Below are 15,957 nucleotides of genomic sequence, written 5' to 3'. Positions count from 1 at the left end.
CATTATTTATTACATGCCAGATATCCTTTACGTGAATACTGACCGCAGCCACAAATCGATGTGCCTGATAGTTACAACGTACACTGACTTTAATAACATGATATATGCATTACTAAATATCTGGTAATTGAAAACTGCTTGATTATAATAGCTTGTTTCTATGATGTACCCAGAGTGTTTGTGAAGACAAGTCAACAACCGCTTGATGTTTTCCTAGTCATACTGGCCAGACTACCAGAGTTTCCAACACCGCGGAGACCGTGACCTGACATCATCAAATAGTAATATAGTCTTACTAATCATCCTTAATAGGTACGGGCGGAAAAACACAAATAGAAAGCCGATATAATGGTGATTAATAAGCCCTGTGTGGTTATTGATCCAAAGTGAATATTTGATGGCCTATTAACCCTTGGTGAAACGTGGATCGATAAACCTGCTGTAGCCTTCCTACGCTGGCAGCCTATGCAGTTTAACCCAACACTGCAAGCTGCAAACTATTATTGAATAATTGTATACTCAGGTTACTAAATTGTTTTGTTTTACGTCAATATACAATGTGACAAACACTGTTAAATGAAATAATACATGTCTTTGTAACATATAACTGGGCTTGTTTATTCCGTGTGTCTGGATAATGCTCGGGACGATCTGAGCCCCCGGACACTTTATCGTACATCTGTTCGAAGTCGTCCTGCAGGGTGTTTGACGGACTCAGCAGTAAAAGTGGTTTTGGTGGGCACTATTGCTGTTATTTCTACTGCCAGCAACATGCATTGCTGCTGCCATCGTTATGCCATTGCATTCATCGATTAACATGTGACCATTTCTATTCACTTTAACATAAGATAACAAGGGACTCGCTTACAAAGGGAACGTGCAGCGATATAGGTGGTGATATTTTCAAAAGTATAGGGGCGGTGGGGTAGCCTAGTGGTAAAAGCGTTGGCTCGTCACGCCTAAGACCCGGGTTCGAATCCCCACATGGGTACAATGTGTGAAGCCCATTTCCGGTGTCCCCCGCCGTGATGTTGCTGTAATATTGCTAACAGCGGCGTAAAACCAAAACTCAGTCAGCAGTCAAAAGTAAAGCTCGTGGAGAGAAAGTATTCAGTACTGCAGTGTTCTATGAATATACAGTTTACATGTTCTTATATTGCCGAGAAAGTGTCACAAAACGGATTTAGCTATAGTGTCTCTGATAGAGTTAATACCGATGACCTTTGACATTTGCATGATCAACGCTACGAGTAATGGCAGACTCGAAGCTGGTGAATCACAACCATCAACGGCAAGATATTTCAATTTTTCGTCAAGCCCAGTTTCTTCACCTACATCGGCGACAATGCACCAGTAGTGGTCGTCTAAGACCAGGAAGACCCGACACCACAACATCAGCAGACAATCGCTACAAGGATGGCAACATACTTCGCAAAGTCTGGTTTACGACCTCCATCTGCACAAACTGTCCGTAACCCTGTTTACGAGCTGCCGACATCGAGAAGGCTCAACGTAATCGTCTTATGTGACTGCGACAGCAGAGCCACAGAACCTACAGCAACTTCATGTCAAGCTCTGAGGACGTGTGGGCTGAAATTCCATAAGGTGTCTCAAGCGAGTCCGTATACCGTAGGGCTTCGTAATGGAACGACGTGGAACGCACGTGGAACTGTATAACCATTTACACAAATGATCAGTACGATCATGGAAATAGCTGTTAAATGTCATCAATAAATATATTTGTTTATCTATCTAATGGACGATCAACAGGTATAGACTGTGTAAGTAGTGTAAACTCGGTGTAATAGTGTGGAGACAAAGGCGACGTCCAGTTCTATTGTGGCAAAGATAAACGTGAACGATTTGGTGAAAGTACAAGTTTTAAAAACATGCATCGTTTCGTGGCAGATGCTGTATAATATGAATATATGAACTTGACAAAATCATTGCAACTGATATCAACATCGGAGGAATAACCCATGAACTAACACATCTCCATGTACAGTTTCCCACCTATATTATTTCCTGACAGTCCCAGGGTTAGGAGAGAGACGCGACAAGGCAAGACCTGCCTATCGTTGCGGTTAGTTAGTCACATATTCAATCCTGATCTCCAGATTATCGTGCTTTGGTCGGTCCACCCTTTTATCAAACAGCGACCTTGCAAATGAGATTAGTGATTAGTCAGACCGGGGTGTAATGTTGTATGGACGTGAGTAGTCACACTAGGGATGTGACACACTCACAAACACTAACGTTATTCGGGGTCCAGGAACGTCGTATCAGCGGATACATTGTTGAAGTTGAAGAAACAATGGATCTTCTTTCACAATATGGATGTAATTCGGCGCGGAAACGATCGCCATGGCAGACTCTGGCACTAGCTTCTAAAACAGCTAGAGTGTGGAAGAGCAGGAAGACATTTACACTTATTGAAGTTGATAATTCACCCGAACCTTATGGTAAATATACACGTATACAGTCATCACTTTATATACGTTGCACCTCTTGGTCGTGCTCTTAATTGCTCGTCCCACATACCAGCATACTGTATGATGAATGGTTTATGTATACTGAGCGATCTAGTGACTGATTTGTACATTTGCTGCCAACCCTTCAACTCGTATACTCCCAAGTATCTTTCAGAGCTATATGCACGTCCCTTATGTCATGTCGATGCTATATCGTTTACTCTTATTTCTGATTAATGATAAGGTTTATCATTGATGCATGATTAATGCTGATAAATGATCAGGGTTATTTGATATCAGGAGGCAAGGGGTGTAAACACAGAGGAAAATGGCCCTTATGTGGTATACTAGAACGTGTGACACCATGTATGTGCAAATCATTCGTAACAGTACGGTCTCAAAGCAACTACTAAGAATGAAATTAGTTCCCATTAGCTAGGGCCCCAAGCTCTAAAACTCGTGTGAATACAAGGTGGTATCAGCCATGTGATATTCGGCTCTAAAACTGTATTCTGACCTGGACCAATTTAAGCAGCCCAACAGCCAACAGTTGGAGGGTCAGCCTGACTATACCAGTCACGTGACGTGATATAACTGACTCCTATAGTCGATATGCAGCTATATCAGGCGATCACCAATTGCCATCATTAAATTGTACTTGTATTATCGCCTCAACATTACGTGTATATATAATTGATAGAATACGTGAAGGCCTTATCCTAGCTGAGATACATGAAAAATAGCTAGAACATCATGTTCGTGTGTGTCTCTGTCCAATTAATACACTGCAGAACCGACATGATAAACTGAAACACTGAAATGTCAATGGGTGCTGGAGAATATATTCAATGTCATTTTCAATTCGGAGCTTAATTATAGTGAGTGAGTGAGTTTAGTTTTACGCCGCACTTAGCAATATTCCGGCTATATGGCGGCGGTCTGTAAATAATAGTCTGGACCAGTGATCAACAGCTTATGTATAGAGTCCAAGCACGTCGGTAGATAGCAATATGGTCACCCGGTATGGTAAAGCGATAAGACAGATAGAAATTGACAAACAGAAACCTTACACGTTGACTTTTGTATACTTTTGTATCAACACACCGATAGTTAGTTACGCGTGGCCATGCAGCTGCAATAAGTGTACCCTTTCTATCACCAGAACAGTTGGAAAATCTCCGCAGGTACAAACGTTTATTATGTTCTTCAGCCTGCTGACTTGTTTGAACACTTCTTACTCAGAACTGTCTTCTGGAATATGTTCGCACAAACAGGATCACTTCAAGTATTTCAATAAAAAGGGACAGTTGAACCATTATTTTGCACATTAATATCTGACAGAAACATACACACTATTGTCAAATAATATCCTGACTTTTTAGACATGCATATGGGATTAAGACCAACGCAAAAATTAACGGTCGGTTTAAAAATGTAAAATATATTGTGGAGAGATATATGCCGGTTACTTTAGGGACCGTTCATAATTTATGACTAGGGTGTGTGTGTGTGCGTGCGTGCGTGCGTGATGATGATTTTAAGAGGGGGTGGGGTGGTCACCCATTTTTTTCTGGGGAGGTGGGGTGGGATGGGGAGGTAATTAATTTGTACATAAGCACTAGGGGGTAGGGGGTCAGATATTTTGTACATAATGATATTAAACATGTATGCTTAAAAATTATGGGAAGGGGAGGGTCATTGATTTTGTACATGACATGCAGAGGGCTCACTTAGTTTGTACATAAATCTTTAAGGGGTGGGTGTGTGGGGTAATGTCAGCACATTGTACATGCTTCTCCATAAACATCATCATCTCCCCATCTCCTTCTCTCTCTCCTCCCCCCGGGGGCCATATGAACGGTCCCTTTTGTATAGTTGAAAATAAGGTGAACGTCCGAGGCTGTGGCGGCAGCAAATACAGCGGAGAAAACTGAAACAAACTATAGAATATTCATTGACATCTAAAAATACCCTACAAGTCGTGTGTTGACAGCTTCGAGACGGAAATAGTGGAGCTCAGTCAACCGATGACTGTAAAGTGGTAGAGCACTGTATGTTTAGTGCACAGTTCCAGGGATACCAGCTATGTATCAAACTACAGATGCAGGAGATGACACAGGTAAATGACAGTTGTCGTTTGTATACACTAGATCTACATGTCTCCAATTGGAAACTACGTCAACTGCTCAGGTGTCAGTATCGCGATAGATTGAAGAAGTCGCCATGAACTTACTATGGACTTTAAGTAGATCTAGAATATTATATTGTGTGGTAGATAATGTCTTACGTTGAAATTCTTACTTTTGAAAATGGTTGAAATTCAATGTTATTCGTGTAGAAAGTAGTCAGTAAACACCATGAGTGATAGGGGACATATCGTTGCACATAGGTAAAAAATGTTAAGCTTTTTTGATTAAAAAAAATATATATTCACGTTATTATTGTGAAAGGAAAATTCTGTTTCAGCTCATTTTTAAATGAATGTTATAATAAACTGAAGCGTGTAACTATGTTACTGGTTTATCAATATTAGATTACATTATACCACATTAAAGAGGCTTATACACACTTAACACATTTGTGTAGGAATTAGTGTGTAGAGAAAATGGAGTTTGTATGATGCATGTTTAACAAAGCTGTCAGCAATATTGATTCAAGATGACTGCAGTCTGTAATAAGCAAGCCTTGACAGAGAAACCAGTGGATGATACGATGAACAATGTCCCATCATGCTATTGCTGGCTGTTGGCAGATTACCTGGCCTGACCACCAGGGCACCTAGCTGTTCCACAAAGTTTAGTGGTGAAATAATGGCAGTTCAGTTATAAGATCTATAAATGGAGGTTCAAGATATCTGTAATGTTAAATAAGAATAGTAGAAGTTATATATATAAGTAGAAGCAGATATGAAAATACGAGTTGTATAATCAAGTAAATCATGTAGCAAAATTCCTAAATTTGTTTGTTGATATAGTTTTGTATCAAGTGACATTAGACTGAAACTGAGTTCATGTCTTGCATCACTGTATTCTGAAAACAAACTGCCAAAAACAGTATTATGTTTAATATATTGATTTAACAATTGATGAGATCATCTTATAATCATTAGAGAATATCACTGAAAAATAGAAATATGGTCTCGAAGTCCTGAATAAATGTAACTTCTTAAAAGTTGTTTTAATTTTGCATATCTCATTTTGATATATACTAGTAACCGACAAAATCAGGTACCAAACATTGTTTTGTTACAGTTCAATTCACTGAATAAGCATGTGAATCATAACAGCTCTAGTATATAGCACATATCTTTTGTTCTAAGCTATGCAGTATATATCAAGTTTGGTTCAGTATATGATGGTAAAAATACATTCAATAAAATTACAAAGAAATTATCCGACTGTATGGTACGGAATGTGAAGCGCCTCATATAAACAATGGCTGTTATGATTCATTGTTTGCTGATACATTTGACCAAGATTATTTCAATTTGCAGTATTTTCATTTTGAGGTACATAAACTACTTTATGTATTTATAAAACAGAGCATTTATGCATATCATGTATTATTCAATGATACATAAATCCCACTTGGTAAATAGTTATTGCAAGTTAGATGTGGGGATGTCACTATAAAGCTGTCAAGTCCAAAGGGTTCCATATCAGCCTTGAGAATGAGAGGATTAATATGTTATTTTTGTGTTGTTTCCTTGTTGCTCAACACTGCACTCAGCAATATTTTTAAAATAATAATTCTTTATTGCCCGACAAAGGAATTCGTTTTACAACAGTGAGACATACAGCATGGTTAAAACTAGTGATGGTCCGATTACCACCACTAGTAATTGTAATAATCGATGATTGGTCGCAATGACTAAACGACCAAGCAATCGATCATGTTTTCTCATAATCCAACACAAACAATTTTGGAAGTTATGGAACACTTATTTGCATTAACAATATTCTTTCACAAGGTTGGCTTTGTCTGTTACATTTCATTAGCACTACAAGCTTGTACGAAGTCATTATTGAATGTATCTTATAGACTCCACAAAGTATATATTCCTAACATACCAGACATCATTGGAGCATGTAAGATTTGCAAATGCATTTTGTGCAATTTGCAGAAACCCCCCCGAAAGAACTACATTTTTTTCCCTTTTTTTTTGGTACGCATTAACAAACATAACCAGGAAAATTTGATAAATGACGCTTACCAATTATTTTCGATGATTGATCGGTTGTATTGAACCAATCATCAATTATTATATTTTAACCAATTCCCAACACTAGTTAAAACAAATTAAGCACAGAAACACAATCACCTTAAAACACACAAATAAAAAGGATGAGAAGAATAACAAGTGTATACTGTAAGAGACTAGTAGACAAATGCATTTAAGATTATGGCTATGTCCAACATTCATTTAAAAGTTTAATGCTAACAGGTATAAATGATGTTTGTGACCTTTTTGTGCGAACTTTAGGGACGAGGAATCTACGTCCAGATGGTAAAAGTTTAAAACAAGAATGTAAATCATGAGACGGGTCGGATAAAACTTTGCTGTTGTTATTAGGTAATAGACATACTGTAGATATACTGACAAAGTGTTTATACTGAATAAACACGTAGCATATATATAATTCAAAGAAATTGTTGATTTTGAATGTTGATGTTTGTTGTCTTAATAGAGACAAGAACATCTATAAGGTCAATGTCCGCTAAATCAGCACATGAAACATGGGCTTGATGACAACCTTTGAAATAACATAAAAAAACAGTGGAGTGACTTACTCTGACTAATATTTCATGATTCATGATGATTGAGGCATGGACCCTTCAGAGAAAGAACACAGGGCTGTCATTACTATAGTGTTGCATCTTATGTCCATCTCAGGAGGATTCTGCTGCAATAATGCATACAAACTTACATATGTTTTAGGTTTCTTTTGTAGTAGTGATTGCAACCTGTATTCATATGAGGAGGTTTCTATTGCAGTAATGCTTGCAACTTACACTTATCTCAGGAGATGTGTATTGTGATAATGTGTGCAACATATACTCGTGTAAGGCTTTCTGTTGCATGAATGTTTGCATTTTAGAATGTTTCTTTGGCAATAATGCTGGTAACTTATGCCAGACAAACAATGTATGACTGATGGAACGGCACAAACCAAACAATGGATGACAGTAAAAAAACCAACTTGGAGTGTACACAGACTCTTATCAAGATAATCTTGGCCATGCTATACTGTCTTCAGCATATTGAACAGATCTGCCATCTCAGCTCTTCTAGTGCAACAAAGACATTTGTTCTGTAAATGATACTTTCCAGGCTTGATTATTCAAACAGTCATCCTGGGGCTTGACTCATCACTGGAGAAACTTCAAAAGGTGCCAATGACTACAGCACACATTCTGTCCAGAACAGCGAACTTGTCAACATTTACCAACCCATATAAGCCACAAAGATGTCTTTGATCCAACTGTCTGTTCCACAATATATATTGTATGGCTACGGATCTTTCAGCACAACTTGCTGTCATCTGTACAATAATCTTTTGTTCATGTGAGACTTTCTGAAAAGTGTGAAGTCTTTTAGATGACAACACACCTTTCATGCCCAGACCTTACATCAGGTAAAGGTGGAGAGACTGTTCTGGGGCACTGTGTCACTTCAACTCTACATCTCTGTACAAGCCTTTCATGTGAGTGCCTATGAGAAGCCTGGCTGGCTTGTTTTTGTTTAACTGTAGTGCTCAGAGCATGCTCTGTGAATGTAGGCAACCATTCACGTCTACATGGCTAAGATTAGTGACGTAATTGTAATGTTTCTTATTAGTATTAACCCTTTTGTACCAAAGTTACTCTCCAAACCAGTTGCCAAAAGGTCTCCCTCTGTCAGGATCTAAAACTGGCAACCCTATTAAAAAATTTGAAGGTTCTGGAATTAAGGACTAATGGTACATAATTCAAACTTAATTAATTCACTGAACGTGCCAAGCTGCTAGGTGGAACTGTGGTCAGATGATGCCAGAACACTCATCCTGATCATCGACTTCAGTGGTTTCCAGAAGGCTCCTCCTCAAATGACTGACTTTAAAAGACTTAAGTCTGTGAATGTCTCCACCTGGTTGTCTCCCATTGCTGTACCATCCAACAGTATATTTCTGTTATTGTCATTAGTATTATTACTATTATTTCAGGAGGTTTCTATGACATTATTGCTTGTAACCATTCATCTTTCTATCCCTCAAACAAGATGGTGCTCACATATTCTGATACGGCCAGATATCTGATATGTCATAGAGGACATTAAGATTCTTTTGTTGAATCCTCTGTGACCCTTTAACATGATAATGATTGATATTTGTTTGTATGTAAGCAGCTGCAGAATAAGGATATCACCTTGTACGTGCAGCACTGTCATGGGTAGTGATTATTTTATTAGAAATATAAGTTTGTATGTGTAGATACAGTGAAGGAGTTATGAATACACAATGCCATTTGGAAGCTGTGGTGTTGAGGCTATGGTGGCTGAGTCGGTTAGGCGGCTGACTTTGTGTGCTGGCAATTAGGTGCCTGACTCTAAGGGTGTGGGTTCGAATCCCAGATGGAGTCAACCCAACAAAAGTACTAGAATCTGTACTTTTCTGAGAAAGTGTAATCCCAAATATAATATGTGTAACAGTTGTTGATATTATCAATCTCTGGTACTTCACGAAATGGCTCAGTACTAGCAGTAGATGGAAACATTTAATATAGGGGTGATAATATTGCCCCAAAATGTAATATTGTTACATACATATTTGAAAAAGAACTGTATATATAGGGAAACTGAGTAATTGTAAAGCCAGAATAAGTTTGGAACCATTAGGCTGATGTATGGGGATGTTAAAAATGCATAAGGGGAACAAATATTAGCATTGTTGGTGGGATGAAGGCTGAGACGTTGTGATGTATGGGGTGATTAATTAGATTGTTGGTTGGCAGAGGAAATTAATGGCTTGTTAAATGAGAAGTTTTGTGTAGATGTTGGAGAAGACGATCAGTTACTTTGATCCCAATCCCATGCTGTTTGTTGATGTCTAGCAGATAATATGAATATTGTTTTTGGTGTGGGATGGATATAAAATTTGATTTGTGATGAGACATCTTTGATAAAGATTGTTTAGAACTTTTTACTGTGCGCTTTATCAGCTGAAAATGTATCTTTATTTAATAGCGCTTGAACTGTATAGTTTGAGATGCTGGAGATGATACAGTGGGCACAAGTTGACATTAGGGTTAAGAAGCTTCAGGTTCACGCAGTTGTTTCAGCACTGACTAGCTGTGTTATGATTTGCTAGATCACTGTTTGTATTTTGTACAATTTTGATAGAAGCGACAAAACCCTTTGCACATCTATAAGAAATACGTTTGGATGTTGACCACTTTTATCTTGTTGTCATGTAAAGGTTTTCCTGATTCTACAAATATGTAAAGTTAGTGAGTGGTTGGTGAGCAGACTGACATTTGGGTTGTGTGGGTTTAATATTGGTACTTGAAACTAAACTGAAAACTAAACTTCCTGATTTTTAACAAGAGGTATTTTAGTATCATATATTGTCTAATGCTATGTCTAAGGCTGTTTTTGAATGTTGAGTGCAGAATGTAGTTCATGTCCATTAAAACTGGTGTTGTAAGATAGGTGAGTGTTGGCTGGTTTAGGTTCATGTGGAATTTAACTGAATCTTGAAGGTTTGTTGTGTGATTGGTGGGGGCTGCTGTTATTGTGTGCATCAAACTCACGGAGCAGAAATGGTCACACAAACTATAGAAAGCAGACACTGTCCCCATAATAATCATGGTTCAAATTTGCCACATGTGAAAGGAGACCAAATGAATCTACTCATCCAGTGGTTAAGCTCCTCAGCACTTGGTTGCACATGACTCTTGGACCTTGCAATTCCTCTGTGCCAGGGTGACGGGGTCAATCTTAATTTTTGATATTTCAGTGAAAGGTTGTCAAACTCGCTGAGCAATAACTCTTGTTGATTTTCATCATCCACAGTAACACATATTGCAGTATATGTAAATAAGTCATCTAAAAGGTGATGGATACCTAAGGGTTATTGGCATGTTTCAAATTTGTAGAACTCAGCAAGAGGTAGCCTGTGAGTATGTTCAGTGTATCTCTGTCAGTGATTTTCAGACTTTGGAACAGGTTCTGAAGAAACAAATGTTAATGGTGTAAAAGGGCATCTAAGGTCAACAAAACAAGTTAATGATTGATTAATCAGAAATCAGGCTGCTGTTGGCCAGAAAAGTTCAAGTTACTGACCACGGCATTAGAAATCATGTACATGCAGCTTTGTTTTGTCAGCTACCATATGTTGTACAACTATGTAACAATCCAGTACGTTCTGGCCAGACACTAATGGTGCTTAGGGCCTAGAAAATGGGGTATTTTACTCATAGTTTTGGGTAATGTATTCAGATGAGTCCAGAATCACTGTAGACTTTCTGGATAGGCATGTTTAAGTGTGTATGTATGAAGACTGACTACCTCTAGCAGGACAATGTAACCAGAATGCCAAGGCAAATCACCGAGTCCTGAAACCTTTCCACCATGGAGCATGTGTGGGACTATTCATCAGACGATGTATATGCCAACACCCAAAGTCACTGTATGAGCCTGAACTAGGCCTATGCTGCAAGGGGAATGGATGAGATTCCCTCAAAATATCACAGTAGATTGACTCAGACCATGCACAGATAATAACAAATGTTTAACCAATGGTAGAGGCATATCCCTTATTATATTAGTCATTTCATAAGTTAATATTGATGCTGCACATCCCCGTTGCCTCTCCTGGTTGTTCGGAGCCATATGTGCCCCTGATGTCATGTTTACACCAAGTCCTTCATTTTGTTCACCTATCCATTGTCATCACACTAACAGAATCAGTAGACAGAGGTATATAGAAATGCTAGTGATAAACAAACCCCAAAACCATGGTTTCTTGAACACTCATATTCTTAGACATGAAGAAAATGGTATTTCTTTAAATGTGTACTTTATGGATTGTCCAGATTTGCTGTGTGTGTTTCAGTTCTGTCTAAGCCTGCACCTCCGGTTGTGGGGAAGGTGACGCACCACACAATAGAGCTGTACTGGGACGATGCATATGATGCTGCTGTGCTGGCTGGGTGTGGCCAGGGAGGCAAGATACGAACTTGTATCCAGGAACTGGACAGACACAGTCAGTGGGGAAATATATACACGTATGTACCAGTCATTTAGTCGGGAAATATATACTTGTATGTACCAGTGATGTCAGTGGAGAAATATATACATGTATGTACCAGTGATGTCAGTGGAGAAATATATGCACGTATGTACCAGTGATGTCAGTGGGGAAATATATACATGAACCGGTATGTACCAGTGATGTCAGTGGAGAAATATATACACATATGTACCAGTGATGTCATTGGGGAAATATATACACATATGTACCAGTGATGTCAGTGGGGAAATATATACTCGTATGTACCAGTGATGTCAGTGGGAAAATATATACACATATGTACCAGTGATGTCAGTGGGGAAATATATACACATATGTACCAGTGATGTTAGTGGGGAAATATGTACTCATATGTACCAGTGATGTCAGTGGGGAAATATATACACGTATGTACCAGTGATGTCAGTGGGGAAATATATACACATATGTACCAGTGATGTCAGTGGGGAAATATATACTCGTATGTACCAGTGATGTCAGTGGGGAAATATATACATGTATTGCCAGTGATGTCAGTGGGGAAATAAAAGCACGTATGTACCAGTGATGTGAGTGGGGAAATATATACACGCATGTACCAGTGATGTCAGTGGAGAAATATATACATGTATGTACAAGTGATGTCAGTGGGGAAATATATACATGTATGTTCAAGTGATGTCAGTGGGGAAATATATACACGTATGTACCAGTGATGTCAGTGGGGAAATATATACATGTATGTACCAGTGATGTATGTAGACAGTGTCAGTGGGTTAATGTATGTAGAGAGTGTCAGTGGGTTAATGTATGTATACATATATGTATGTAGACAGTGTCAGTGGGTTAATGTATGTATACATATATGTATGTAGACAGTGTCAGTGGGTTAATGTATGTATACATATATGTATGTGGAGAGTGTCAGTGGGTTAATGTATGTAGAGAGTGTCAGTGGGTTAATGTATGTATACATATATGTATGTAGACAGTGTCTGTGGGTTAATGCATGTATACATATATGTATGTAGACAGTGTCAGTGGGTTAATGTATGTATACATATATGTATGTAGACAGTGTCAGTGGGTTAATGTATGTAGACAGTGTCAGTGGGTTAATGTATGTATACATATATGTATGTGGAGAGTGTCTGTGGGTTAATGTATGTAGAGAGTGTCAGTGGGTTAATGTATGTATGCACATATATGTATGTAGACAGTGTCAGTGGGTTTGTTTATATCTACACAGATAGAACAGGCATTTACAGAGAGTGTCAATGGAGAATGTGTTGTCACATATGTTTAGAGAGACCAGTCAGATAGATGAAGCAAGCCTGACTGCAGATGAACTATTGATTCTAATGAGTATACATCTCCTGTCTTCTTGTCATGTCAGTAGTGTACTTGTACCCTTAATTAGTACAAACCTTAAGTGAGGTGAGGTGAAATTGGGTTTAACGTTGTGCTTGAGAATATTTCGCTCATATGACGACGTACAAACCTTAAGTAGAGCTGGCCAGGAAATAGAGCTGTCAACCTGTCCCTCATATTCACTACACAGTACGCAAACAAGATACAATGTTTTTTCGCTATCTGTACATATGCACGGATCTGTCAGATAAATAGATTTTGTTTGTTCTCAGAGGGAAGTTCATTACATTAACGAAATTGGATTACAGAATTAAGCCATTAACTAAACTGAGGTAAGTAGTGATTGCACTGTGGAGCAGTGCCTCAGACTGGTTTGGGTACTTATAGGTCACGTTACCAATTAATAGATACACTTTCCAATCAGGCCTTGTCTAGGTCCCTAGCAACTGTTGCTAGTGTGGCACATGGAGGCATGGAGAAACTTGGCACATATGTTTAACGTCTAGCTATGCCTTTGACTCAAGTCTGTAATTACTACCTAAATACCAATTTCAAACAAGTGTGGAGTTCTACATCTTGGTCTGTTATCAGATTGGGAATGTATTCTCATGTAAGCAATCAGAATCTACTGATTTTAGTGCTTTTTATCCCCCCTGTAATCCCCATCGGCTGTCTGTCCGTCCGTCCGTCCGTCCACCATTCCGTCCATCTGTCCGTAATCATTTTGTTTCCGGAGCATAACTCAAAATCCATTCAATATTTTTCAACAAAACTTGGTGCCTTTTGCTATTTACAGATTTTTGTCATTTTTAATTTTCTCGGTTTCCATGGAAATGATCCCAAAAGGGAGGGGTGGGCTTCGTTTCCTGAGCATAACTCAAGAACAGTTCAATATTTTTCAACAAAACTTGGTAGATATATCAAACAGAACCCGAAGTGGTGGCTTTTGCTATTTGCAGATTTTTGGCATTTTTATTTTTCCCGATTCCCATGGAAACGATTCAGACCTAGGCCCAAAAGGGAGGGGTGGGTTTCGTTTCTGGAGCACAACTCGAAAACTTCTTAATATCTTTCAGCAAAACTTGGCAGACATGTGAGGCAGATACCAAAGTGGTGCCTTTTGCTATTTGCAAATTTTTGTGATTTAATATTTTCTCGGTTTCCATGGAAACGATCAGACTTATTTAAAAAAATAGTCAAGCTGGATTTTAAGTAACTGTCAGATGATTTGTTCTATCAAATATGTGGGGGCCGGGGGGATATGTCGTCTTCTGATGACTCTTGTTAAGAATTGGCAGTATTCTCTATACACCAAACTATTGTATTTATTTATATCCCCTGTTGGTAGCCGACATATTTATGGGATATCACACAAGCTTCAATTTAATATCTAGGTAAAAACATTTATTAAGGGAAGAAGCAAGTGTAGTATTGTTCTCCACTAGGTGTAAACTTTGGATCAAGAGTGGTCTGTGATGGATGAGCTGAGGTAGCCAGAGTGGTCTGTGGTAGATGAGCTGAAGTAGACAGAGTGGTCTGTTGTAGATGAGCTGAAGTAGACATAGTGGTCTGTTGTAGATGAGCTGAGGTAGACAGAGTGGTCTGTTGTAGATGAGCTGAGGTAGACAGAGTGGTCTGTTGTAGATGAGCTGAGGTAGACAGAGTGGTCTGTTGTAGATGAGCTGAGGTGGACATAGTGGTCTGTTGTAGATGAGCTGACGTAAACAGTGGTCTGTGGTAGATGAGCTGAGGTAGACATAGTGGTCTGTGGTAGATGAGCTGAGGTATACAGTGGTCTGTGGTAGATGAGCTGAGGTAGACATAGTGATCTGTTGTAGATGAGCTGAGGTAGACAGAGGTCTGTGGTAGATGAGCTGAGGTAGACAGAGTGGTCTGTGATAGATGAGCTGAGGTAGACAGTGGTCTGTGATAGATGAGCTGAAGTAGACATAGTGGTCTGTTGTAGATGAGCTGAGGTAGACAGAGTGGTCTGTTGTAGATGAGCTGAGGTAGACAGTGGTCTGTGGTAGATCTGCTGAGGTAGACAGTGGTCTGTGGTAGATCTGCTGAGGTAGACAGAGTGGTCTGTGGTAGATCTGCTGAGGTAGAGTGGTCTGTTATAGATGAGCTGAGGTAGACAGTGGTCGGTGGTAGATGAGCTGAGGTAGACAGTTGTCTGTGGTAGATCTGCTGAGGTAGACAGCGGTCTGTGGTAGATCTGCTGAGGTAGACAGAGTGGTCTGTGGTAGATGAGCTGAGGTAGACAGTTGTCTGTGGTAGATCTGCTGAGGTAGACAGTGGTCTGTGGTAGATCTGCTGAGGTAGACAGAGTGGTCTGTGGTAGATCTGCTGAGGTAGACAGAGTGGTCTGTTATAGATGAGCTGAGGTAGACAGAGTGGTCGGTGGTAGATGAGCTGAGGTAGACAGAGTGGTCGGTGGTAGATGAGCTGAGGTAGACAGAATGGTCTATGGTAGATGAGCTGAGGTAGACATAGTGGTCGGATGTAGATGAGCTGAGGTAGACAGAATGGTCTATGGTAGATGAGCTGAGGTAGACATAGTGGTCGGATGTAGATGAGCTGAGGTAGACAGAATGGTCTATGGTAGATCAGCTGGATCGTCCGCTCATCTAGTGCGGGCTGTGAATGAGACAGGCAATCACAGGCACTTAAACTTATATTGGCAAATACTGACAGTCACTTGTCCCATTTGATCTGGTAATAATTGCATTTGACATACCTGAATGGAGAACATTATTGCTGAGCAACTGGGAGTTGTATGAATTCCCCCATAAATCTTCTCAGTTGTACACAATGCAGGACCCATTGTGCTGGTCATTCCACTC

At 39.3% G+C, this 15,957-nt stretch overlaps 1 protein-coding gene across 2 annotated transcripts in view; it reads left to right on the top strand.

Annotated features, from left to right (window-relative positions):
• Positions 1-2,284: 2,284 nt before the first annotated feature.
• LOC124285583 (fibronectin type 3 and ankyrin repeat domains protein 1-like) overlaps positions 2,285-15,957 on the top strand; it is a 110,595-nt gene continuing 96,922 nt past the window's right edge. Inside the window, exons 1-2 of one of the 2 annotated variants that reach the window (XM_046721837.1) lie at positions 2,285-2,462; positions 11,564-11,735. In XM_046721837.1, the coding sequence (XP_046577793.1) occupies positions 2,315-2,462; positions 11,564-11,735 (320 nt within the window). In that variant the 5' untranslated portion in view covers positions 2,285-2,314. Of the gene's footprint in view, positions 2,463-4,450; positions 4,591-11,563; positions 11,736-15,957 lie in introns of those variants that run through there. The other variant, XM_046721838.1, reaches the window with a different exon arrangement.

The sequence above is a fragment of the Haliotis rubra genome, unplaced genomic scaffold (assembly GCF_003918875.1).
Source record: "Haliotis rubra isolate DU_JTF1 unplaced genomic scaffold, ASM391887v1 Scf363, whole genome shotgun sequence".
Taxonomy (NCBI): Eukaryota; Metazoa; Mollusca; class Gastropoda; order Lepetellida; family Haliotidae; genus Haliotis; species Haliotis rubra.
This window is presented reverse-complemented; position numbering and strand designations above follow the sequence as displayed.